Below are 26847 nucleotides of genomic sequence, written 5' to 3'. Positions count from 1 at the left end.
ACAGAGGAATGGAGGGATGGAGGGGTGGAAGGACAGAGGCATGGAGGAAGGATGGAGGGATGGAGGGATGAAGAGCTATGCCAGGGGAGGCAGCCCGAGAGCTGGGTCTTATTTGCAAGGGTGTATGTCTGCCCTCGCCCAGAGCCGGGCATCAGGAGGTGCTCTGCACCAGGCCCTCCCAAGCTGCCAGGCAGCGTTGCCAAGTGGGGGACACAGCAGAAGCTTCCAGAGAACTCGTCCCAGGAGTCCCTCTGGGCTGGGCAGGGGCCACAGGCTGCAGATGAGCCAGCCAGAAGCTTCCCTCCTAAGAGTCCTCAGGGAGGCCTGCAGCCCCAGGCCCTGCTAGGCACAGGGTGGAAGTCCATTAAGGAGGGCTGCAAGGCACGGGGATGGGTCCAGCAACTCTCACCACAGGGCCACTCCCTCCCCTAGCCAGCTGGGAGCCCCGAAGGCAGAATTGTGCCCCGTGACCACAGGCAGAGATGTGCAGCCAGCACCAAAGGTCTGAATCGTGGGAGATCTTGGGCAAACTACTTCCCCCTCCCGCACAGGGCCAACGAGAAGGCTCCCGGCTGATGGATATCACGTGCGCTAAAGACACAATGCATTTAAGGCACGCTGTCAGGACTCAGAAGCCTTTACAGTTTCGTGGTTTTGTGTGTCACTAGCCCAGGTCAGGGCCTGCACAGAGCGGGCTTGAGAAACAGGCTGGAGAAGCAAGTAGCCTCAGTTTCCCTCCAGGGGAGATGAGGGGTCTGATGATAGGACTGTCCCATCTTGGTCCAGAAGTCCACCACCCTCGGGGCTGACATCTGTCCCCAGCCCCTACCCCCTCAGCACCCTCATCTACAGCCAAGAGCACTGGCTGGGCAGGAGGAAGGTTGAGGGGGGCACACCGCGGGGCGCAGGGCTCGCTTACCCTTGTGCAGGACGGCATTGGCAGGCTTGTTCCCAGCAAGGGACTCCTTGGACAGGTGCTGGTGGCTCTCGGCAAGGCACTCCACTTCAGCCAGGCGGGCGTTGAGGGCCATGGCGGGGTGGTTGGGGTCCTGGGTCATGTTCAGGTACGCGGCCCTCCGGAGCTGCTCCTCAATGACCAGCGCCTGCTCCAGCAGCTGGGGGTAGGGGGCAGCGTCGGCCCGGCCCCTCCCCTCCCCCGAATAGCTACCCTCCGTCCTCCACCAGCGCCCGCCCCAGGCCAAGGATCCCGGCAGAAAGGAGGGAAAGGAGACGTACTGCCATCTGCCTACCACTCTGGCCTGGTGGTGGCCAACCCTTGGAGCTGTCACCAAGCCGGGTTCTCTGTACCTCATCACCCCAAGGTGGCAGATACTCCCCATGGGGCCAGGGCCAGAGCAAGGATCCACCATTGTTAGTTGATGGACTTACTGACTGCTTCATGGCCGCGTGACCCACGTACATGGGGAGGGGTTGCTGTTTTTTAGTTCCTCTGCCTTTGGGAGGGGCCCCCCGTCCCTCCCCACCCCTGCAGCCCCTGACCCTTCAGAAGACTGACCTTAAACCTGCGGGCCAGGAACTTGTTCTTCATTTCCAGGTAGTTGCCCTTGTGGATCTCAGACTTGAAGGGCTCGTTGAGGATCATGTACCGCGGGTCATTCTGGATGTCCTGCCAGCGGGCGTAGCCGTGCCTGGGTGGGGCACCGTTAAGGGCAAACCTGGCCATTGGAAGAGGTGGGGCCATAGGGGGAGGCAGCTCAGGCAGAGGGCGGGGCCAGCCCGGGGATCGGCATCCTGCCGTATGCTCTCAGGCAAGTCCTTAAGCCAGGCTACACGATGAACATATTGATGACACAACAGTGACAGTATCAGCAGACACTGACAGGTGCCCTGGGTGCACCAGACACAGCCCTGGGACTTCAGAGGGTTAACTCTTCACCCCAACAACCTGGGGTGCATACGTTTAAGTCCTGCCCCCAGCACCTGTGAATGGGAACGTTTTTTGGGAACAGGGTACTTCCAGATGTAATCAAAAAAGGGTCACACTGCATTAGGGTGTGCCCTCAATTCAATGACTGGTATGCTTATAAGAGGAAAATCTGGGGCCAGGCGTGGTGGCTCACGCCTGTAATCCCAGCACTTTGGGAGGCCAAGGCCTTGAGGCCAGGAGCCTTGACCAGCCTGGCCAACATGGCGAAATCTCGTCTCTACTAAAATTACAAAAACTAGCCAGGCGTGGTGGCACATGCCTGTAGTCCCAGCTACTCAGGAGGCTGAGGCAGAAGAATCACTTGAACCCGGGAGGCAGAGGTTGCAGTGAGCTGAGATCACACCACTGCACTCCAGCCTAGGCCACAGAGCGAGACTCCATCTCAAAAAAAAAGAAAAAGGCCGGGCATGGTGGCTCACACCTGTAATCTCAGCACTTTGGGAGGCTGAGGCGGGTGGATCACTTGAGGTCAGGAGTTCGAGACCAGCCTGGCCAACATGGTGAAACCCTGTCTCTATTAAAAACACAAAAATTAGCCGGGTGTGGTGGGCACCTGTAATCCCAGCTACTCAGGGGGCTGAGGCAGGAGAATCACTTGAACACGGGAGGTGGCAGTTGCAGTGAGCCGAGATCAAGCCACTGCACTCCAGCCTGGGTGACAGAATGAAACTCTATCTCAAAAAAAAAAAAAAAAAAAGGGAAATGTGGACCCAGAGACACAAGGAAGAAGCTGTGATGACAGTGGTGCGGAGCGGGCGACGCAGCAATGCCAAGGATTTCTAGCCACCGCCAGAAACCAGGAAGACTGAGGAAGAGCCAGGAAGGCTTCCCCAGGGCCCTCAGAGGGCTCTCCCCAAGGTCCACAGAGGAACAGGCAAGTGCCTGCCCAGCCCGGCCTGGCCAAGGATACGTCACGATGCCCGCCAGCAGCCAGTAGTCGTGGCGCCGGTGCCAGATGTCGTAGATTTTCCCCGAGGACACAGCAGCCCGCTCCTCATTCTGCCACAACGTGTGCAACTCTGGGAAACGAGCCAAGGTCAGCAGGATGAGAAGTGCCCCAGCTTTCACACACAGGCAGGCTTGGAGAGCCACTCCCTCCCTACTTGCCACTGCCTCCACCCCCAGAGGTCCAGAGTTCCAGTGTTGCTAAGAAAGGTTATACAATGGACTTCTATCAACCAGTCACACTCCAGTATAAAATTACCACTGGGTAACTTTATCTGGACTCCTGGGACCCACAGTCAGGAAGCCTCAGCTCTCTGCCCTTCCCCCAACCCCAATACCTGTGAAGCCCCCATCTGCGATGTTGAACATGAACTTGAATTTCCCCTTCTTGTCCTCCTTCTTCCCCTCGTCATCTTCCTCTTTGTCACCATTTTGCTGTGTTTCAATGGGCTCCTTCTCCTCAGCCTTGGTGTCATCTGCCGGGGACAGATCACATTCTTTCATCCATCCCAAAACAGTGCCCGGGGCCTCTCTCTGCCAAGCACTGGGGACCCAGGAGGCAAGCAGAATACATCCCCTTGTCCTCAGGGGGCTCGCCGCCCAGAAGGGTCTCAAACAAGCCAACGGTCCTTCTCTCTGTCCTGGGCGGGAGGCTTAGCTCCAGGCCCTAGTGCTCCTCCCCGACCACATCACGACCGCCCGGGAGCAGGACAGGAGAGCGCTGTGAAAGTACAGCTCACGTTCAAAGACACAGAGCTGCCTGAGGGGGCTGAGCTGAGGACAACTGTTCCAGAACATTCCAATGCCTAGAGGTATGCAAAGCTTCCAAGTGAGCCCCAAATCCCCCAGGCCAGGCTCTATGACCAGCTCTCCTCTCACTCAGAGGCTGGGGCACAGCAGGGCTCAGGAGAGAGGAGCGGAGAGTCTGTCCCCAGCCCTGGCTGTGAGGTGCTGGTGAATCCAGGCTCCCAGCTGCCAGCTCCAATCAGGCCTGGGGCCAAGGGGACAGTGCCTGGGAGACTGTGGGAGGCTGAATAGGGTCCCACAAGGGACCATGGGGCACAGGTGGAGAACACAGAAGAGCCCCAGACCTGGCCTGAGTTCAGAACCGTCCCCTCTGCTGTGGATCAAGCTCAGCTCCAGCTTATCCAGGATCTTCTCCTTCTCAGGAAGCACCTCCTCTGCAAGAAAAAGAGGGTTCGCAGCGTGGGGTGGGGTCCCAGAAAGCAGAGAGGACTCTGGGCTGGTGGCTTTCCACCCATAGAACCCTATCCATCAATACGTCCTGCAGAGTCCAACAGGTGCCACCAAAAAGAGCTCTCCTCGGCCAGGTGCAGTCGCTAACGCCACTCATCCTCATGGGTGTGGGATCTGAACGGGACCACCCGAGGCAGAGGCAGCATCACAAAGCTGCTCCCAGAGGGAGACTGCCCATGAAACCTCCCGGCCTGAGCCTCCAGAAATAAAAGGGAAAGGACAGTCCCACCCCCCAGAGGACAGGGAGCTCCTGCAGATAAAAATCACAGCCCCTGATGAGGATGCACCCAACCCAAACCCAGAAAACAATGATCCCCCACCAGCCGACACACAGGAAGCAGACAAGCACCTGGGGGTAACAGGACAATGTCAGAGACTCTCAAACAGGGGTGTCCAATCTTTTGGCTTCCCTGGTCCACACTGGAAGAACCGTCTTGGGCCACACATAATACACTAAACACTGACGACAGCTGATGAGCTAATATATATATAATATATATACATACACATACACACATACATATATCTCACAAAAAAAGACTCAAAATGTTTTAAGAAAGTTTACGAATTCGTGTTGATTTGCATTCAAAGCCATCCTGGGCCACATTTGGCCCACGGGCCACACAGGCTGAAAAAGCTTGCTCTAAAATAAGTATGTCTAGAGTGACCAAAGACAGAGAAAAAAGAAAAAGAAGCAAGAGAATCCACAGGGAAAGAGTAAGACTCCCTCAAAACTAGAAAAAAAAAAAAAAACAGATAAAATTTCTAGAAATGTGGGTGGATCACTTGAGGTCAGGAGTTTGAGACCAGCCTGAACAACATGGTGAAATCCTGTCTCTACTAAAAATACAAAAATTAGCCAGGCATGGTGGCAGGTGCCTGTAATCCCAGCTACTCAGGAGGCTGAGGCAGGAGAATCAGTTGAATCCGGGAAGCAGAGGCTATAGCGAGCCAAGATTGCACCACTGCACTCTAGCCTGGATGACAGAGAGAGACTCCATCTCAAAAAAAAAAAAAAAGGAAAGGAAATAGCACAATCATTAACATTTTGATTGCAGAATTCTAAGATGTGCTCCAAGACTTCCGGCCCTTGGTGTCCACGCCCTGCAAAATCCCCTGGAAGGTGAAGAGGATGGACTTGACCCCCCAGAACAGGTTCCGTTTTGTAGCACACGTGACCTTAAAACAGGGAGATGACCTGAGTAGGCCTAACCCGACCACATGAGCCCTTTTCTCTGGCTGGTCACAGAAAAGGAAGTCAGAGATTCGAAGCATGGGAGGGTTTCTGTTCACCATTGCTGGCTTGAAGACAGACTAGGCTACATGGCAGGAATGTGGTGGCTTCCAGGTGCTGAAAATGGACCCAGCTGACAGCCAGCAAGGAAATGGGACCTCAGTCCTCCAGCCTCAAGGAACTGAAATCTGCCAACAACAAAGAGTAAGCTTGGATGTGGACCTTTCCCCAGGGCCTCCAGATGAAAACTCAAGCGAGTCGATACTTTGATGTCCTGAACCTTGTGACATCTTGAGCAGAACACCCAGTTACGCCACGCCAGGCGTCGGACCCACACAACTGTGAGCTCATGGTGAGTGCTGTTTTAAGCCACTACGTTTGCAGTAATCTGTGACACAGCCATGCAAAATAATAAAAATGGGAAGGCTTTAAAACACAGCTGTGCAAAGAAAATATACATGGAAGCTGGATCTGAGGATGACTCCAAAAGCCTGGCAGAGAAATAGATAACAAAGAAGAAGCAAGAGATATGAAAATTTATCAGCACCCATCTTTTGCTAACCCTGTACTCTGCTTTCTTCTTCAGAGCATTTGGAGTCTGTGGTTGAACAACATGTATTTCTGTTTATTGGTGATTGCCTGTGTTCCCCACTGGAATATAAACTCCATGGAATGAAGCTTTCAGCTGTTTTGGTTCATTGCTTGTGACCCCAGTGCCTGGGACAGCATCTGACACTCAGCAGGGTCTCTCTCTCTATATATATGCATGTGTATATATACACGTTTGTCGGATGAATGAACCAATCAATGAGTAATAGGAATTCCAGAGGGAGAAAATAAACATAATGAGGACAAAGAAAATATTCAAAGAGAGAATGACTGAGAGTTTTCCCACAATTGATGCAGGACATAAATATTCAGCTTTAAGAATCACAGTGAGTCACACACAAGATAAACAAAAACTTCACTCTAAAAACAAAACAAAAAATACCCTCCATTGTAGTGACGCTACATTATCACCAAAGACAAAGAGAATGTCTTAAAAGCAGTCTTTCAATGTGAGAAAAGACAGAAATGACAAATTTCCTATACAGGAGCAACAATTACACCAACAGCAGCCTTCTCAGCTTCTCAGCAGCCTTCTCAGCATAATGAATGCCAAGTAAAAAGGGAAGAATATCTGCAAAGTGCTGAGGGAAGATCCCTATCCCATCTTTAATTGTACTAACTATTCAAGAGTAAAAGAAAAATAACAATGAGAATTTACCATTCCCCAAAAAACTGCTGAAAGCACCATTAAAGGTGTACTTTAGGAAGGACTTTGAATGAAGCAATGATGAACAAATAAGCAAACACAAACTGTTAAGAATGTGAGAATATCTAAAAAAGGATTAAAGATTTAGAAATAACCGTAACAACAAATTTGGGAAAGTAAAAACAAACTGAAACTAAAATACTGGGCAACAGCAATGTGGCAGATGAAAGGGAAGTGAGTTAGAACTAAAGCTATCTAAAGTCCTCATATTACTCAGAGGGATACATGTTAAAAATGTAAGAGTACAGGCCGGGCGCGGTGGCTCACCCCTGTAATCCCAGCACCTTGGTAGGCCGAGGTGGGCGGATCACGAGGTCAGGAGATCGAGACCATCCTGGTGAACATGGTGAAACCCCATCTCTACTAAAAATACAAAAAAAAAAAAAATTAGCTGGGCATGGTGGCAGGCGCCTATAGTCCCAGCTTCTTGGGAAGCTGAGGCAGGAGAACGGCGTGAACCCAGGAGGGCGAGCTTGCAGTGAGACAAGATAGCGCCACTGCACTCCAGCCTGGGCGACAGAGTGAGACTCTGCCCCCCCCACCAAAAAAATGTAAGAATACAGAATGAAATTGACTATAAACCTTCCAAATAAGTTGAGGGGGAAAAGACAAGATACAAAGAAAATTTGATCAATCCAAGAGATGTCAGGAAAGGAGGAAAAAGGAGAAAAGAGAAGGATATATATAAAGTACAAAATAAGAGAGTAGAAACCCATCCACATACCTAGTTATTATTACAATAAATGTAAAGAGATTAAACTAGCCAGCTAAAAGATAGGGACCCTATAATTAGATTTTTAAATGACGAATCCCCTATATACTGTCTAAAAAAGACCTAAAACATTACAAAGAGATTAAAAGTGAAGAAATGAAAAAAAATATTTGTAAATCATGTATCTGATGAGGAACATGAATCTATATAAAGAACTCATACAAGCCAGGCACAGTGGTACATGCCTGTGATCCTAGCTACTCAAATGTCTAATGCTAGAGAATTACAGGTAAAGCCCTCCTGTGTAACATAGTAAGACCCTGTCTCTAAAAGTATTAATTAATTTAAAAAGAACTCTTATAATTCAATAATTTTTTTAAAAATCCAATTTTAAAATAGACAAAGGATCTGAAAAGACATTTCTTCAACAAATCATATACAAATGAGCCATAATCACATGAAAAAATATTCAACATCTTTATACACAAAGGAAACTCAAATCAAAATGACAATGAGATACCACTTCTCACCCACTAGGGTGACTATATTCAAAAAACAGATAATAACAAGTATTGGCAAGTATGTGAAGAAACTGGAACCCTCACACATGCTCGTAAGAATGTGAACTGATGCAATACACATGGAAAACAATTCAGCAGTTTCTCAAAATGGTGCAGAGAATCGCCATATGACCCAGCAATTCTACTCCTAGATATATACTCAAGAGAACTGAAAACCTATACCCACACAAAAAAAATGTGTACACAAATACGTACAGTAGCCAAAAAGTGGAAACAACTCAGATATGTATCACTATGAATGGATAAACAAAACATAGTAGAGCCAGACAATGGAATATTATTTGGGCATAAAAAGAAATGAAGTAGGCCGGGCGCGGTGGCTCACGCCTGTAATCCCAGCACTTCGGGAGGCCGAGACGGGCGGATCACGAGGTCAGGAGATCGAGACCATCCTGGCTCACACTGTGAAACCCCGTCTCTACTAAAAATACAAAAAAAAAAAAAAAAAATTAGCCGGGTGCGGTGGCGGGCGCCTGTAGTCCCAGCTACACGTGAGGCTGAGGCAGGAGAATGGCGTGAACCCGGGGGGCAGAGCTTGCAGTGAGTGGAGATCGCGCCACTGCACTCCAGCCTGGGCGACAGAGCGAGACTCTGTCTCCAAAAAAAAAAAAAAAGAAATGAAGTACTGCCTGTAATCCCAGCACTTTGGCAGGTCAAGGTGGGAGGATCACTTGAGTACAGGGGTTCAAGACCAGCCTGGGCAACATGGCAAAACCCCATCTCTACAAAAAAATACAAAAATTAGCCGGGTGTGTCAGCATGTGCACCTGTGTAGTCCCAGCTACTTGGGAGGCTGAGGTGGAAAGATCGCTTGCACTCAGCGGGGCAAGGCTGTAGTAAGCCAAGATCATGCCACTGCACTCCAGCCTGGGTGACAGAGCAAGACCCTGTCTCAAAAAAAAAAAAAAGGAATGAAGTACTAATATACTCCACAACATAGATGAACTTTAAAAACACTATGCTAAATGAAAGAAGCCAGACACAAAGGGCCAAAGTATTGTATTATTCCATTGGTATCAAATGTTCAGAATAGGCCAGTCCATAGGACAGAAGTGATTGCCAGGGGCTGGGAGGAAGACGAAGAAATGGGGAGTGATTACCAATGGGTAAGAAGAATTTATTTTTGAAGTGATAAAATGTTCTGGCATTAGATAATGGTGATGGTTGCACAACTCTGGATGTACTAAAAATAACAAATGGTATACTTTATTTATTTATTTTGAGACAGAGTGTCGATCTTGTTGCCCAGGCTGGAGTGCAGTGGCTGGATCTCGGCTCACTGCAACCTCTGCCTCCTGGGTTCAAGCGATTCTCCTGCCTCAGCCTCCTGAGTAGCTGGGATTACAGGCGCCCACCACCACGCCCGGCTAATTTTTGTATTTTTAGTAGAGACAGGATTTCACCATGTTGGCCAGGCTGGTCTCAAACTCCTGACCTCAGGTGATCCACCCGCCTCAGCCTCCCAAAGTTCTGAGATTACAGGCGTGAGCCACCGCGCCCGACCTGACTGGTATACTTTAAGTGGCTTAACTGTATGATATGCTAATTATACCACCATAGAGCTGTTATATTAAAAAAAAAACAGGAATAGAAAAAGGCGTAACAAATATGTACTAAACAAAAGAAAGACCAACCCAAATCAGCAAAAATAAGCTTTTTTTTTTTTTTTTTTGAGACGGAGTATGGCTCTGTCACCCAGGCTGGAGCGTAGTGGTACGATCTTGGCTCACTGCAAGCTCCACCTCCCCGGGTTTCCGCCATTCTCCTGCCTCCCGAGTAGCTGGGACTACAGGCGCCTGCCACCACGCCCAGCTAATTTTTTTGCATTTTTAGTAGAGACGGGGGTTTCACCACTTTCGGCAGATGGTCTCGAACTCCTGACCTTGTGATCCGCCCACCTCAGCCTCCCAAAGTGCTGGGATTACAGGTATGAGCCACCACGCCTGGCCCAAAAATAAACTTTTAAGCAAAAAGTTTAAAGAGGGACAAGAGGGTTGTTACACAATAATTAGAAGCACACTTCACAAGAAAAATATTAAAAACCTGAACAAATATGCACTTGACAACCCAATCTCAAATGATATGAAGCATAATCTGGCATTATAAGAAGAAAGAGATTAATCCATAATTATAATGAGAGATTTTAACACAAGTCTCTCAGAAACTGACTGATCAAAGCAAACCAAATACTAGTGAAGATATTAAAAATTTGAACAACATAACCAGCATGTATTATCTACTGATCTAATGCATATATATATATATATTTTTTTTTTTTTTTTTTTTTTTCTGAGATGGAGTCTCGCTCTGTCACCCAGGTTGGAGTGCAATGGCATGATCTTGGCTCACTGTAACCTCTGCCTCCCAGGTTCAAGCAATTCTCCTGCCTCAGTCTCCTGAGTAGCTGGGACTACAGGCACACGCCACCACACCCAACTAATTTTTGTATTTTTAACAGAGACAGGGTTTTGCCATGATGGCCAGGCTGGTCTCAAACTCCTGACCTCAGGTGATCCACCTGCCTCAGCCTCCCAAAGTGCTGGGATTACAGGTGTGAGCCACCGCGCCCAGCCCTAATGCATATAGTTAGAACCTTAAACCCAGCAGTTAGGCAACAGACATTCTCTTCAAGCACATATACAGCATTTACAAAATCTGACTGTATCGAGCCAGAGAGTAGATTTCAACAACCTCAGATAGACTCATGTTTTCAGACCACAATGCAATTGAGTCAGAAATCACAAATAAAAATGTAGCCCAATAACCGCCAATCTCTGTATAGTAAGAAAAGTCAAAGACCAACAGGCGAGGTGGCTCACACCTGTAATCCCAACACTGCGGGAGGCCAAGGTGGGTGGATCACTTGACGTCAGGAGGTTGAGACCAGCCCAGCCAACAGTCTCTACTAAAAATTAAAAAAAAAAAAAAAGGCCGGGCGCGGTGGCTCAAGCCCGTAATCCCAGCACTTTGGGAGGCCGAGACGGGCGGATCACGAGGTCAGGAGATCGAAACCATCCTGGCTAATACGGTGAAACCCCGTCTCTACTAAAAAATACAAAAAACTAGCCGGGCGAGGTGGCGGGCCCCTGTAGTCCCAGCTACTTGGGAGGCTGAGGCAGGAGAATGGCGTAAACCCGGGGGGCGGAGCTTGCAGTGAGCTGAGATCCGGCCACTGCACTCCAGCCTGGGCGACAGAGCGAGACTCCGTCTCAAAAAAAAAAAAAAAAAAAAAAATTGTCCGGGCACAGTGGCTCACACCTGTAATCCCAGCACTTTGGGAGGCCGAGGTTGGCAGATCACAAGGTCAAGAGATCGAGACCATCCTGGCCAACATGATGAAACCCCGTCTCTACTAAAAATAAAATTAGCTGGGTGTGGTGGTGCACGCCTGTTGTCCCAGCTACTGGGGAGACTGAGGCACAAGAATCACTTGAACCCGGGAGGCGGAGGCTGCAGTGAGCCGAGATCATACCACAGCATTCCAGCCTGGGTGACAGAGTGAAACCCTTTCTCCAAAAAAAAAAAAAAAGTTAAAGTCCATTAAGTCCCTATATAGAGGCCTGAGCTCCTGGCCTCCCCTCACCAGGGGGCCTGCACAAGGCTGGAGTCTACCTCTCTGCCAGGCAGAAATGAGTGAAGTACAGCCACCTGCCCTTCTCTGAACCCAGGCCTGCTGAGGCCAGACATGGCACTGGGGTGGGCGGACTGCAGGAAGCCCAACCTCTCGGCAGCTGCTCCGGGGAGGGCGGGGCCTTCTCCGTGTCCTCTGGCCGCTCCTCTCGGGCTCTCTCCTTGCTGGCTGGGCTCTCGTGCTTGTCCTCGCCCTCCACTCTGTCCAAGGCAGCTGGAAGGGCCTGCAGAGGGGAAGCCAGGAGAACTGCAGGGCCTGGGGCCTCACCAGGAACGGAGGGCGGGGAATGTGCGCTGGGCTGCGAACCCAGTCTCCTGGCTCCCATTGCTTGTTCCCAGTCTGCCCACCCCGACTCAGAGCCCCGAAAAGGGAGCCAGGAGGCCTGGGTTCCACCTTGCTGTGCAGGACCCGAGAAGGTCCCCAGACCCAACCTCCACCCCACATACACCACAGACCCAGACGCCAGCACGTTCCACACCTGGACTTCTAGGGGCTTCTTTGGCTTCTGCATCCCCGGGTCCTTCTCATCCATGTAGCCCAGCTGTGCTTCCATTTTGTCTGAAAGATCAAGGGAAAGAGGTGAGACAGGTGGGCTCAGACGGGAAGGGGTAGGGCAGGGAGTGGGGTGGCAGAGAGGTGGGGCTTGGCCTTCAGGAGGCTCCATTGCAGCCAAGCACCTCCAGGAGAGACAGGCAGGATCCCCGGCTAAGTCAGAGAGGCCAGGCCAGGCCTATGACTTAGTAATGTTTGGAGGACCTTGAACCCAGTGAGACCAAAGTGAGGGGCTGTCGGGACAAGGCCACACACAGCAGTGGCTGCTCATCTGGAGGCAGGGAAGTGAGGCAGACAGAGGCCCAGATTGGGAGCCACGACGCCTGGTCTGGTCCTAGCTTTCGGGCAGGCTGGCTGGCTGTGTGCCACTGGAGAGGGTGTGAGTTTCCTCCCTGCCAAGTCAGCCACCAACACACTGCAAAGTGCTGGTCACTTATGCGGCTCTGAGAAGCCCTGGGAGGTGGGCACAGCTGGGAAAGCGGAGGCTCACGGAGCTTAGGTGACTTGCCCAAGGTGAGACAGAGTTCAGGCCACAGCCAAGAAGCAAACCAAGATGTGTCCACCTCCAAGGGCTCCCTTATGCTTGAAGACGCAGCTTCTCAGGGCCTGGCCTCACCCCTCACCAGGGGGATAGCTATGTCCGCATTTCAGGGAAATGCCGATCGGAACCACAGTGAGACACCACCTCATGCTCCCAAGACAGCTAGAACCATGAAGGCAGAGAACAAGTACTGCTGAAGACGTGGAGAACCCGCGACTCTCGCACAACACTAGCAGGAACATAAAATGGTACAGCTACTTCGGAAAACAGTCTAATAGTTTCTCAAAAGGGAAAACAAGAGTTATCACATGGCCCAGCAATTCCACTCCTAGATATCTGCCCAAAAGAACTCAAAACCTATGTCCACACAAACGTGAAATACACCAGCATTATTCACAGCAGCCAAAAAGTAGAAACAACCCAAAATCTATCGACAGAGCAATGGATAAGCAAAATGTAGTAAATCCATACAAGAAAACGTTACCAGCCAGGCGCAGTGGCTCACGCCTGTAATCCCAACACATTGGGAGGCCGAGGTGGGTGGATCACCTGAGGTCAGGAGTTCAAGACCAGCCTGGCCAACATGGCAAAACCTCTTCTCTACTAAAAATACAAAAACTAGCCGGGTGGTGGCAGGCACCTGTAATCCCAGCTACTCAGGAAGCTGAGGCAGGATGGCTTGAACCTGGGCGGCGGAGGTTGCAGCGAGCCAAGATCATGCCATTGCGCTCCAGCCTAGGCAACACGAGCGAAACTCCGCGGGGCGCTGTGGCTCACACCTGTAATCCCAGCACTTTGGGAGCCCGAGGCGGGCAGATCACAAGGTCAGGAGATCGAGACCATCCTGGCTACGGTGAAATCCCATCTCTACTAAAAACACAAAAAATTAGCCGGGTGTGGTGGTGGGCGCCTGTAGTCCCAGCTACTCGGGAGGTTGATGCAGAGCATGGCGTGAACCCGTGAGCCCAGATCGCGCCACTGCACTCCAGCCTGGGCAACAGAGTGAAACTCCAAAAAAAAGAAAAGAAAAGAAAAAAGAGCGAAACTCCGTCTCAAAAAAAAAAAAAAAAAAAAAGAAAAAGAAAAGAAAACATTATCAGCCATAAGGCAGAATGACTGAAGCACTGATGCCCACTGCAATGTGGATGAACCTGGAACCCCAGGCTGAGCAACAGAAGCCAGACACAAAGGCTCACGCACTGTGTGGTGCCATACGCACGAAACATCCAGCATTGCGAAATCCAGAGACAGGAAGCAGGTTAGTGGGTTAGTGGGTTAGTGGCTGCTCAGGCCTGGGGTCTATCTCTGGGGATAGGCAGTGGCTGCTAATGGGTACGGGGTTTCTTTTTCAGGGGAATGAAAACATTCTAGCCTGAGGCAGTGGCGATGGTTGTACACCCTGCAAATATACTAGAAATCACTGAACAGTATTTTTTTTTTTTTCTTGAGATGGAGTCTGGCTCTGTACCCCCAGGCTGGAGTGCAGTGGCGTGATCTTGGCTCACTGCAACCTCCACTTCCCAGGTTCAAGTGATTCTCCTGCCTCAGCCTCCCGAGTAGCTGAGATTACAGGCACATGCCACCACACCCAGCTAATCTTTTGTATTTTTAGTAGAGATGGGGTTTCAACATGTTGGCCACGTTGGTCTCAAACTCCTGAGTTCAGGTGATCCTTCCGCCTTGGCCTCCTAAAGTGCTGGCATTACAGGTGTTAGCCACTGGGCCCAGCCAGTTTTTCAAAAGAGTGAATTCTGCAGTAGGTATATCAATTATATCTCAAAACTGTCATTAAAATGAAAAACTCTCTGGAGAGTGACATTTCTGCAAACAGAAGCTTTGGGGGAAGGAGAGGCCGTCTTCTGTGGGGTGTGGGTTAGACTAGGGGGTTGCTGTGACCTTGCCACTTTCCATGACCCCGGTGCCCTCCCCGGCCCACCCAGCCCACAGACCTGGCAGGCCCAGCGGGGCTGGCGGGAGGTGGGCAGGGCTGGCGGGCACTGGTGTGTTGGGGTCCGAGGAGATCACCTCGCTTGGCTTCTTGCCCTCGGGCCCCTCAGGGATCAAGTCTGGGGTGCTGTACTTCCCGTTGACATGCTCAAACTCCTGAACCTGGGGTGGTGGGACGGAAGGTGGGAGGGAAAGAGGGAGGGCAGTGGTGGCAGCTCAGCCCTAAGAGCCTCAGGGCAGCCGAGGGGCTGAAGGCGTCACAGGCTTGGGGTAGCTGCTGCCGCCGCCCAAGGCTGGCCAAGCCAGGCCCCTCCTGACCACAAGCCCCCCCTGCCCACCTTCCTACCCCGTGTGTCCTCCCACTGTATGTAATCCACCATCCTGACCTCCACCCCACAGGCCCCTCACCCAGAAAGGCTTTCCAGGTCAGTCCCTCTGGCCTGACTCAGACCCTGGGCAGCTATGTGGCCTGAGAGAGGCACTTGTTTTCTGACCACTGACCCCCAAGGGACAGCACCAGGAGCCCAGGCAGCCACCAGGAAGGGCCCCACAGAGAGCTACTCACCCACCTTCTTCCTAACTAGTGACATGACCCCGATGCGGGTCAGCACGTGCTGCCTGGAGAGGCCCTCCCGGGGCACGCCGTCTGCGAAGGTCTCTGCACCGTCCGCCCCCGGCTCACACAGGTGCCGCATGAAGAGTGACACATAGGCTCTGGGGTGGCGGGGGGACTGGGGCTCAGGGAGTGGGGGGCCGGCAAGAACTCTCTGAGAGGGCTGGCGGGACCCCGGGGGACTCCTGGATCATCATCAGCCATCACCCCCCTCCCAGCCAGGCCTGGGCCAGGCCCGGCAAAGGACAGAGAGGGCCGCCCTGGCAAGGGGAACTCCTAGGACAGCCTTGGCCCTGGGTGACCGGGATCTTCCTCGCTGCCGTAACACCCACTGGTCCAAACCAACTGGTGAGTGTTTTCTACAAATCAGCCCTGCCCGGCACCAGGACTCCAGCCACCCAAAGATCAAATGGCAGTGAACTTTCCAGACGGCCCTATCCTGGTGGGAGCAAATGCTGCCCTTCGTAGGGCTCACCCGCAGGACCCTGCCCTACCCAGGGACAGGTGGTCACACCCTGGGCCACCACCTCGCCCCTTTACCTAAATTCCTTCTCGCTCTTCCCTCGAAGGTCCCGCACCAGCCAGTGGGAGTTGAAGGCGTCCTGGGGGGGCATGCCCCAGCGCATGATGGCGTTCAGGAAGGCCTTCCGCTGTCGGGCGTTGAAGCCCAGCACCTGGGCGGGTGGAGCGCGGGAGTATGAGCCCAGGACAGAGCCAGGGTGGGGGCGGAGGATTCTGGGATGGGGGAAGAAAAGCATGGGAGGAACAGAAGGCAGGAAGGGGCCTCCACCTGGGGCAGGACCCTGATGGCGAAGACCAGACCAAGTTCTGTCCCAGCCCCGCCTCTACCTGGCATGAGACCCTGGGCAGTGTCCCAGCCCTCCTCCATACCCCAGGGGCAGCAGGAAGCGGGGACAGAAAGAGCTGCGGGAACAGACAGGCCCCACCTCGATGTTGCCACCAACTCGGGCGAGAAGCGGGGGCAGGGGTTTGTCCCTGTCACTCTTCAGCTGCCTCCGGGATTGTCGTCGTCCACCTGGGGAGCAGCCCGCCACAGCTCCTCAGGTGGGAGCCCAGAGATTCCTGACTCCCGTCTTCTGACCCCCAAGGACAGCGGCACCCCAGACCAGCCCCGCCCCTGCTGCCATCAGCTCCCCTAACGTGGCCTCATCAGTAGCCCAGACCACGAACACTGAGACTCACCCTGCCCTTCTGGTCTCTCTTCAAAGTCCTCATCCTCATCCTCGGAGCCAATGGAATATTCGGACTGGTTGTCGGAGAGCTCATCCTGCCACTCTGCAGAGGGCGAGACAGGGGCACGGAGCGAGCTGTACCAGCAAAGCCCACCCTCAAGTTCAAGCACGCCCAGGGCCATGCCGAGCCACTGCACCCCAGCTCCGTAAGACAGCAGTGACAATGACAATGACAACAGCCCACCTACTTCCTGTGGGTTCGTTTAATAATCCCAACACCACCACATGATACACTAAGGGTTGTGTGTACCCACACATTACACATACTGCACTGTTCTGTGCACATGGGGCTTGACCAAGGCCACATCACGAGCAGCGGCGAAGTCACTGAACTGATGTCACACCTTGTTCCCCCAAACACCCAACAGCTCTGCACCTGCCCCCAGTCCCCTTTCCTCCAAAAAGCTGCCTCCCAGCTCCAACCAGCACCGCCCAGCGTTCCTGGCCCACACCTCCGGGGGTGTCCTGCACAGGGATGCCCTGACAGAATCCTGCCCCGCCCTCCGCCTCTGGGTATGGGGCACCATCCCTCCTGGCACACTCGCCCAGCTCTCCCGGCCTGCACCTCCCAGGGGTTCTGCACAGGGATGCCCTGACAGACTCCTGCCCTACCCTCCACCTCTGGGCGAGGGGCACCAGTCCCTCCCTCCGGGCACGCACCCTGGTCCTCCTGGGAGGCGTCGTTGTAGTTGACCTGCTTGCGGATGCGCTTGCCCTTGCCCAGGTTGCGGGCCAGGTCCTCCTGCTGCTGCTCGTAGTGGTGCCGCAGCAGCTTCTCCCAGTAGTCGGGGTCCACGTTCTCCTCCTGCTTGATGATTTCCCGCTCCACCTCCTCCTGGGGAAGCCAGCACCACAGGCTCCATAGGTGGGGCCATCTCTGCCCTCCCGGAAGCCTCAGGCTGCCTCCACCTGACCTGCCCTTTGCCCCCTCGGGGCTCAAGGATTAATGGGATGGCCTGCCTACTCCAGGAAGCCTTCTCTGATCACCCCAGCCCTAGCTGGTCTTCCTCTCCCTGCCCCTATCCAGTCAATCATTTACTTATTCATTCATCCATTCACAAAGCAAGTATTTCCCGGCCTCGGGCCAAGGACTGGGGTACTGAGTTGAATAAGTTCCCATGCCTGCCCTCAGGAGGCTCCTGGTTTCAAAGGAAAAGGTCATGGGCTCACTGGGTCTGCAGGAGGGCTGGGGAGCAGAGGAGGAAAAGGAAAGGCCCCCAGGACAGACCCACAAGGAGCCCCTCGGGGACAGCTGGGCTTTGCCCGGTGGAGAAGGGAGAAAAGCATGGGGCAGACCAGGCATGGTGGCTCATTCATGTAATCCCAGAACTTTGGGAGGCCGAGGCAGGTGGATCACCTGAGGTCAGGAGTTCGAGACCAGCCTCCCCAACATGGCAAAGTCCTGTCTCTACTAAAACTACAAAAATTAGACAGGTGTGGTGGTGCATGCCAGTAATCCCAGCTACTTGTGAGGCTGAGGCACGAGAATCACTTAAACCTGGGAGGCGATGGTTGCAGTGAGCCGATATTGTGCCACTGCACTCCAGCCTGGGCGACAGAGCGAGACTCCATTTCAAGAAAAAAGAAAAGTGTAGGGCGTTCTGGAACATTGGCGGTCCAGGTGCAGGGCTGAGATGCAGGCCCTGAGGAAGGGGTGGGAGGGCGCAGCCGGGTAGGGACTGAAACCAGACTCCGGGCTCGGGGCTCTGTGCAATGGGGTGGCAGATCAGCTTGCACTTCAGAGAGTGGGGGAGCTGGACTGGAGCCGGGATGATGCCACGGAGCAGGCGGCTGATGTGTGCAAGGGCAGTGGCCAGTCCATGTAGTTGTACTGCCCTCAGCACTGCCTCCGTCCCTTCCCTCACTGCTATGTGTAGTCCTGAGCCCAGGGGTGGGGCGACAGGGCCCCAGCGGGGACGGCTGAGCACGTGGTTGGAGAGTGGAACACAGGCTGGAGTGCAGGGTCACAGCAGGGAGGGCAGGGCTGCGGCTGGATGAGGGGGGCTGAGGCTGGAGGGCGGGGTCACAGCTTGGGGGGCTGGCTGCGGCAGGAGGGCGGGGTCATAGTGGAAGGTGTGGGCACAGTGGAGGGCGGGGCTGCGGAAGGAGGGCAAGCTGGGACCTTACCACGCCGTCCTCCTCGCGCACCACGTACTGCGCCACCTTGAAGGAGCTCAGGTACTCGTTCATGTTCTGTAGCTCCGTGTCGTCTGTAGCGTCCTGGTTCCGGTCCAGCAGCTTGGAGATGGCCGCATCGTCATAGTGGATCACACTGCTGTCCTCCACGTCCTTGTTGTCACCTGGGGAGCAGGCAAGTGCAGTGCGGGGACAAAGACTGCCCTGGTCCAGCCCCGGGGACCCGGGAACAGACTCCGAACAACAGCCCTTCCCATCCCCACCAGGGGCTGCAGCTGAGAGGCGTGGTGACCAGACAGAGGAAACCGCACTGTAACAGCTCCGCTCCCCGTCCACCCGGCAGTCCCAGGACACCCAAGTGAGGGCGGGTCGAGGAACCCCACCTCTGCAGGAGCAGCCACCTGGTCGGAGGAGGAGCTGAGACTAGGCTGGGTTGACCCCTACCTGGTGGGGTGCTACCGTGCTTCTTCTTTGCACTGGCAGCCAAGTTCCCCCCTTTGGAAGACTGGACATCAGGGATGGGTGTGACCGGCCTCTGGCCCTGAGACATCATGCCTGTCAGACAGAGGAGGAGAGCACTGGTGCAGGAGCACAGAGGGCTGCAGGGTTGGTGGGCAGTGCCCAGACACCACCCTGGGCTGTCCTGGCCAGGAGACACAGGTTGGGGGTGCAGGAGAGAGGCTGTGTGTTGGAGCGGGCAGGGACCCCAGCAAGCCCCGGATGGGTGTCTCAGCGGGACCACCCCAGTCCCCCGCCATGCTCCCTCGGAAAAGAGGCCCACCCTCCACATCATCTTTGAAGAGCTCCTCTGTGCCGAACTTGAGGATGTCATCCAGCTCCTGCTTGGTCATGGACCCCGACTTGGAGCCGAGACCAGGTCGCACCACCAGGTGGGTGAGCATCATCTTGCGCTTGGCCACCTGCGTGATGCGCTCCTCCACTGAGGCCCGAGTCACGAAGCGGTAGATCATCACCTTCTTGTTCTGGCCGATGCGGTGGGCGCGGCTGAAGGCCTGGGGAGACCTGCACCTCAGCACCCGTGGCTCACCCAGGGCTCCAGGCAATGGAGGGGGTCACACTGATGAGCTCAAGAGCATGGAATGGGGTACATGACTGTGTAGGCAAAGGCATGTGGTGCGTGCACCCCTGCAGCTGGGCTCCCTCCCTGACTGCAGAGCCTCCCACGAGCCTGGGTGCCAGGCTGGGTTTGGAGTGGAAAAGCTCCCAGCCAGTGGAAGCAGGCAGGACTGCAAGTGTGCAAGAGTGTGTGAGGGATGACACGGCCAGTGTGCTAAGTGTAACTGAAGCCACACAGAGCTTCATGGGGGCCATGGGGAGGTAGGAGGAGGCTGCATTTCCCCGTGAGCGAACCACTAATGGGACCACAAGACCATGTGCTGGAGGCACGCAGCCGCCTTCTGAGGGCAGCAAGGAGCTGAATCTGCCCAATATCATACAAGGAGGTGCTGCTGTGCAGCCCTGCATGAGGTGGCCTGGGTGTGGCCTGTATATCTGTGTGCATGGGCGCACACACACGTGAATGAGAGACATCAATTTGTATGTGTCGGCCGGGTGCGGTGGCTCAAGCCTGTAATCCCAGCACTTTGGGAGGCCGAGACGGGTGGATCACGAGGTCAGGAGATCGAGACCATCCTGGCTAACACGGTGAAACCCCGTCTCTACTAAAAAAATACAAAAAATTAGCCGGGCGAGGTGGCGGGTGCCTGTAGTCCCAGCTACTCGGGAGGCTGAGGCGAGAGAATGGTGTAAACCCGGGAGGCGGAGCTTGCAGTGAGCTGAGATCCGGCCACTGCACTCCAGCCTGGGCGACAGAGCCAGACTCCATCTCAAAAAAAAAAAAAAAAAATTTGTATGTGTCCCCTACATTTGTAAGTGTTCGATGTGTGTGTCCCAGTGCCCAAGAGGGGTGGCCAGGGACACGAGGGTGGCTCTATTCCCATAGCCCCTCCTCCCGCAGCCCTTCCATCCTTCCTTATCAGCCCTATCTGCCCCCTGCACTATCTCATCCTCCCCCACTCACCTCCCACAGGCCCCACTCTCTGCTCTCTGCCCCCTCCAAAATGGGTGCCCCTCTGGGTCCCAGGGCTCCCTCTTCCTGCCTCCCTCCTTGGTCCTGAGGATGGGGAAGACCAGATCAGAGGCCCCGACGAACTGCTGTGTGCCCCGGGACACTTCCCCTGCCTTCTCCCTGCCCTCTCCAAGCCTGTTTCCTCCTCTGGACAAGGACAGAGCTGGAAGGATGAGCTTCCACTCACTCCCAGGGCCCCTCTTGGGGCCGAGACTCCATAGGGGAGGGAGGCCCACAGCAGCAGGGTAGGTGAGGAGGTCATGGCCAGGAGGGCGTGAAGGACAGAACCTGCCTGAGGCCCGGGATGAGAGGCCCCTGGGAGGGTGACGGGTGGCAGCGGTACAGACCTGGATGTCGTTGTGCGGGTTCCAGTCCGAGTCGTAGATGATGACAGTGTCGGCTGTGGCCAGGTTGATGCCCAGGCCACCTGCCCGGGTTGAAAGGAGGAAGCAGAATTGCTGAGCCCCGGGGGCTGAAAAAGAGAGGCCAGCAGATGGGCTGTTTGTGGGGGTATACCTTGGGCGGGGAGACAGGCGAGGCGGAAAGGAGGTGGGGAGAACAGAGGGAAGGAACTGCAGCAACAGGTCCCTGGCAGAGAAGGACCAAGCCGGAGACCCCATCAGAGACAGGTGGCCATAGCTGCACTCAGGGGAGCCAGAGGGGAGGCCTGCCCAAGCCCAGTTAGCCCCCAGTGTGCTCTGAGCCCTGGCCCAATGGGAGGTCACTGGAATGAGGAGGTCAATTTTCAAAGCCCAGATGAGCAAAAAACAAAGTGCAAGCCGCCAGCAAAGTACAAGCAGAGCCCAGAGAGCTCAGTCCTCCATGTCACCCCAGCTTCCCACACCTGGCTTCCCTTGGCCCACCGATGCTGCCAGGGCAGCCTGGGAAAACTCAGGGGCACAGCTGCAGGGCCTGGGGTCCCACCCCACTGGGCAACCCTGTCACAGGATGGCTGGTTCTCAGCCTCTCAGGGCCCTTCAGTGACCTGGGACTGACCACAGCCCCCACTGGAGCTGCAAACAGGCCCCCGGCACATCCAGGGCTTCAGCCACTCTTGCTTCCACGTGTGGCTGGGCCACGTCTAGACCCTGATATTAACTCTGAACTTGCTATTCCTCCTGGCTGTCTGGCACGAGTGTGCAAAAGGAATCACTGCTTCAGGCGTTTGGAGAGCGTGGCCCAGCCCCTTTCTAAGGGCTGACGCCCCAGGGAAACGACGCTTGTTATTTGTTGCAAACTTGCTACTGAAGCTTGCAGCTGACTGCTTCCCACTCCAGAAGTTTCCTTTGCTACAGGAGGAGCTCCACTGGCAAGACCCTCCTCGCCTCTGCCCCCGTCTCTCCTTCCCAGCCAGGGAAGACCAAGCATGGGTGACTCTGGGGGAAGAACCTGATCATGTGTGGCCCGGCCATTTCACTCTCTCCTGACTCTGGAAGTGGCCCCAGGTAGCACATGCATCTCTGGACCTCCTGCCACCATTTGCCACACGGCAGGCTCTGTCCAACACCACTTTTAACTGGGGCTTACCTGGTGTCAATATTAGAGGCCCCCGTCTGCCTTTCTCATTGTCTAACTCCATTCCCAGCAGGCGTTATCTGCTGGGCCCCTCAGAACTCCAATTCCATGGGAGGAATCCTTTTAACATTGGCAACTCAGGGGAAGCTGCCGTGGCCTGGGACTGGCCTGCTGTCTTCAGCTGTTGGTGGGGCTCTGCTTACACAATATTGGCTGGGTGGCCTGGCTAAGAACCAGGCCTGGGAGAAGAGGCCAAAAAGGGGTCTCAATCAGAACCCTTGGGCGGGATGGGGGTACCGTTGAATCTGTCGATCGCCTCCTGTCGGAGGCCCCCGGTGATGCCACCATCAATCCTCTCATACTTGTAGCCTTCGTACTCCAGGAAGTCCTCCAGGAGGTCCAGCATCTTGGTCATCTGCAGGTTGAGACAGGCACATGAGGAACTGCCAAGGGGCAAGGGGCCCCATGCGCCATGGGCAGGGACCCCGCCACAGCCAGGGGAGGGAGCGAGCCGCCTGCTAGGTGGGGACTCAGCTGGGTCCCAGGCAGGCCCAATGCAGGACGCTGGGGAAGAACAAAGCTTCCGACCTCACCCCTTGGAGCTAATCCATCCTCCTGCCCAGCCCCACAGCCACTCGCCTAAATCAGGGCTCTGACATGAGCCGCCCCTGCTCCCACCACACAGAACTAAGTTCCATCTTCTTGCCCCGTATTCAGGGCTCTGCTGGACTAGCGCTCCTTCACAGCCCCCAGCCATTCCAAACTACCTGACTCTCTTTCTGGAATACCCACCCCCTTGCTGCCTAGGGAACACAAACAAACACCACCTCTGTGACGTCTTCCCTGATTTCACTCCTCCCCATGAGAAAAGAAAGGCAGTCCCTTCTAAGCTCCCATGACCCCGTGTAATTCTCCTTACTCTTGAGAGAGTTTAGCTGGATATAAAACTATCAGCACACATTTTCCCTCAGTGCATTGGAGATTTTGCCACGGTCCCTGCCACCTGTTGTTGTTAAGAAGACTGAGAACGATCTGTTGCCCTTATTTTGTAGGTACTAGGTCTAAAGTACCTAGGGGTTCTAAAGTGTCTAAGGGTTCATTTATTTATATTTATCTTGCTTGGTACTCCAGAATGCACTCCAGATCTGAGACCTCACATCTCTCTCCAGGTCTGTAAACTCTCAACAAATCCAACTTCTTCACCATTTTTTCTCTTTTTTCTGCAACTCCAATTGGATGATTGTTGGAGCATCTCAAGGTGTCTTCCATGTTCTCTCTGTTTTATCTTTGCCTCTGTACACTGCATTCCGGGGAAGTGCCTCAGCACCAGGTTCCAATTCATCAGTAAGTTCCCTTCAACAGTGTTCAGAGTCTGTCCAGTCTGTTGAAATGTTTTATCTCAATTTCATGCATGTTTCTATCCAGTTGTTCCTATTTCAGTTCTTCCTGCTTTTGCTTAATTTCTTCTTTATTTTAGGATGTCAATTACTCCATCATTTTTGAGGATCCTAAACGCGTCTACGTAAAGTCTTTTCAGGCTATCCTATTCTTTCTCTCTCTCTCTCTCTCTCTCTCTCTCTCTCTCTCTCTCTCTCTCTCTCAAGAGACAGGTCTTGCTCTGTCACTCAGACTGGACTGAAGTGATAAGATCATAGCTCACTGCAACCTTGAACTCCTGGGCTCAAGCCATCCTCCTGCCTCAACCTCCCAAGTCGCTGGGATTACAGGGTGAGCCACTGCACCCAGCCCCTATTTTCTTATTTGGATTCTATTTATTGCTTTGGGGGATGTCTCGGCATTCACTTTTGTATGGGTTTGGAATTGGGGTTCATAGGCTCATTTTGGGCAGGAGGGTCCCGTCTCTGCCACCTGCCCCGCGTGCACATTTCTGGAAGCTGTGTGGTTCCCATTACTCGGTATCTCAAGGCCTCTGACCAGACTTGCGTCTCGTGTTTGTACCGAGGTACTGGGGGGTGTGGATCCATCTCCACTCTAGCTCCCTCCTTGGCTCAGCCGCTGGTCTCAAACTTGCCCTGCTTTCCAGTATTCTTTGCGCTGAAGCAGCCCGGCAGGGTGACCTGGGGCTGCAGGCGGCGGACGCTGCTTTCAGTTGAGGTTTGTGCACGAGGAGCCATGGCCCAGACTCTGGGTTTGAACAAGGGGCCTAGCTCAGTCGGCCCACAAGAGGAGCATTTTTAGCCCCATGACCCTGTAGGATCATCATTGTGGCCTCCAACACAGAGCTGACCACAGGGTCAGGTACCTGTCCCTTGAGCTGTCTCCCACAGTAGACTGAGCAGCTTGAGGACAGGGACTAGATCACTGGTCCCTGCACCCGTGTGCCAGCACACAGCCTGACTATGACAGACGCAAACAAAGGGATGGAGAAAGAAATGAACACAGCTGAGCCGGCAGCCCTGCCTCCAAGCCAACAAGCCAGGTGCCAGTGGCCCCTCAGGGCCTATCGGAGAGAGGAGCTCCTCCCAACCATACCCCAGGGCCCCACCTTAACGAGAAACCAAGCTGCAGGGGAGGAGGGGGCTGTCTACCAGCCTGGACATGCAGACCAGAAGGGCAGGTGCGGGTAGATGCTGCTCCTTATGGCAAATGTGCTCTGAGCTCCTCAGCTGCATCATGCCAGAGCACGGGGGCGTGACCCCTGACACACAGTCACGTGACCTGCATGGGACCGGCACTGGGTCCTGAGGGGTGCCAGCAAGTTTGCGCCCCCAAGCATCAGGGCACGATGCTCTCTGTGGGGTGTGGAGCCGGGGCGGGGCTGGGCAGGGGCAGCGCACCTGGGAGAAGATGAGCACACGGTGCCCCTCGTCCCGCAGTTTCTTCAGCATCTTCTGCAGCAGCATGAGCTTCCCTGAAGATTTGACCAGGGAGCTTCCATCGTAGGAGCCATTGGGCAAGACGGGGGCCTCCTGTAGACACAGCAGGAGGTGGGGCGTTGGCAGGCTCCCCTCTCTGGCTGCGCCAAAGGGGCCGCAAGGAACAGGCAAGTGCTGAGCAATGGGGTGATGGCCTGTCTGCCTGCTGAACATGAGGCCCACACCCGAGCCAGGCTCCACAGTGCGGGGTAGACCGTGGGTCCCATGGCCCTGGCTCCAGGCCCCCTGTTCCCAGGCAGGGCTCACCGCCGTGCCAGCCCTACCACAGCAGCGGGTTCCACGTTAAGTTCCCCAGCACCTACCAGAGTGGCCACAGGCAACGTTCCATGATGGCCAGGGAAACCTACCACGGCAGCCACAGGGAAGAGGTAGGGGTGGTTGCAGCACTTCTTCAGGTCCATCATGATATTGAGCAGCGATACTTGGTTCCCGCCCCCCTTGGAGTTCAGCGCTTCGAAGTTTCGCGTGAGGATGAACTTGTAGTACTTCCTGCAGCAGGGCACGAGGAAAGGCAGGCTGGGCCAGACCCACCTCCGAGAGGGCTCTCTCTGCTCTGCAGCGGGGCTGGAAGCTGGTGGCCAAGCACCCATTTACAGGGAGACCCAAGGGACCCCCAAGAGGTGAAGCCACCAGCCTGGAGTCCCCCTGCAAGTGACTGGGGGACACTGCTAGCACTCAGGTGGCCCAAACGCTGGTCACTAAAACCTGAGAAGAGGCCCCATGAAAAAAGTGTATGCGAAGCATGAGCCCAAGCCTCAGTGAGGCTGAAGAGCCCTCCACCCACCTGGGAAGCGACCCAGGAGAGCAGCCCAGGGGAAAGGGCGCACACAGGCTGCTCCTGGCTCAGCCCACCACTCACTTCTGCATCTGACTCAGCTCCACCCGGACGATGAGCTCGGTCTTGGCCGGCATGTTCTTGAACACGTCAGCCTTGAGCCGCCTGAGCATGTGCGGCCCCAGCAGGTCATGTAGCTTCTTGATCTGGTCTTCCTTGGAGATGTCAGCAAACTCCTCCAGGAAGCCCTCCAGGTTGCTGCAACAAAAAGCTGGGATAACAGCCAGGAGCAGAGGACCGGGACAGGGGAGGCAGGGTGCAGAGCGCCCAGCCCATGTAGGCTGGCTGGCTGGTGAACCAGGGAGCCCTGGCGTTGCCCTGGGTATTGTCTCAATTTCTGTCTAAGCTTTGTCACCTCTACACATCACAGCCCTCTTTTCCTCAGCCACACTGGACACCTTTCCATCCTCAAAACCGTCCAGGACAGGAGCTCTCTATTACCCAGATAATAGATGAGGAAACTGAGTCTGACAAGTGCCCAAGCTGATACAGTCCAGCTTTGCCAAAACCTGCCCACAAATCTACATCTCCTGGTGGCTCACGCCTGTAATCCCAACACTTTGGGAGGCTGAGACGGGCGGATCACCTGAGGTCGGGAGTTCGAGACCAGCCTGGCCAATATGGTGAAACCCCATCTCTACTAAAAATATACAAAAATTAGCTGGGTGTGGTGACACATGCCTGTAATCCCAGCTACTCAGGAGGCTGAGTCAGGAGAACAGCTTGAACCCAGGAGGCGGAGGTTGCAGTGAACTGAGATCAAGCCACTGCACTCTGGCCTGGGCGACAGAGTGAGACTGTTTCTTAAAAAAAAAAAAAAAAAAATACATGTCCCGATTCCAAAAT

At 54.4% G+C, this 26847-nt stretch overlaps 1 protein-coding gene across 1 annotated transcript in view; it reads right to left on the bottom strand.

Annotated features, from left to right (window-relative positions):
• CHD5 (chromodomain helicase DNA binding protein 5) overlaps positions 1 to 26847 on the bottom strand; it is an 82671-nt gene that overhangs the window by 10838 nt on the left and 44986 nt on the right. The window contains exons 18-38 of the mRNA XM_026448155.2: positions 26026 to 26199; positions 25514 to 25655; positions 25068 to 25199; positions 22567 to 22684; positions 21102 to 21226; positions 19447 to 19678; positions 19110 to 19220; positions 18657 to 18829; positions 17190 to 17364; positions 16480 to 16572; positions 16224 to 16312; positions 15817 to 15950; positions 15233 to 15377; positions 14666 to 14825; positions 12102 to 12181; positions 11714 to 11846; positions 3985 to 4074; positions 3232 to 3369; positions 2859 to 2967; positions 1517 to 1649; positions 920 to 1115 (exon numbers count right to left, since the gene is read on the bottom strand). Coding sequence (XP_026303940.1) covers positions 920 to 1115; positions 1517 to 1649; positions 2859 to 2967; positions 3232 to 3369; positions 3985 to 4074; positions 11714 to 11846; positions 12102 to 12181; positions 14666 to 14825; positions 15233 to 15377; positions 15817 to 15950; positions 16224 to 16312; positions 16480 to 16572; positions 17190 to 17364; positions 18657 to 18829; positions 19110 to 19220; positions 19447 to 19678; positions 21102 to 21226; positions 22567 to 22684; positions 25068 to 25199; positions 25514 to 25655; positions 26026 to 26199 — 2882 coding nt within the window. The remainder of the gene's footprint in view (positions 1 to 919; positions 1116 to 1516; positions 1650 to 2858; positions 2968 to 3231; positions 3370 to 3984; positions 4075 to 11713; positions 11847 to 12101; positions 12182 to 14665; positions 14826 to 15232; positions 15378 to 15816; positions 15951 to 16223; positions 16313 to 16479; positions 16573 to 17189; positions 17365 to 18656; positions 18830 to 19109; positions 19221 to 19446; positions 19679 to 21101; positions 21227 to 22566; positions 22685 to 25067; positions 25200 to 25513; positions 25656 to 26025; positions 26200 to 26847) is intronic.

The sequence above is a fragment of the Piliocolobus tephrosceles genome, chromosome 1 (genome assembly GCF_002776525.5).
Source record: "Piliocolobus tephrosceles isolate RC106 chromosome 1, ASM277652v3, whole genome shotgun sequence".
Lineage (NCBI taxonomy): Eukaryota > Metazoa > Chordata > Mammalia > Primates > Cercopithecidae > Piliocolobus > Piliocolobus tephrosceles.
Note: the sequence above shows the minus strand (reverse complement) of the source record. Positions and strands in the feature narration are given on the sequence as shown.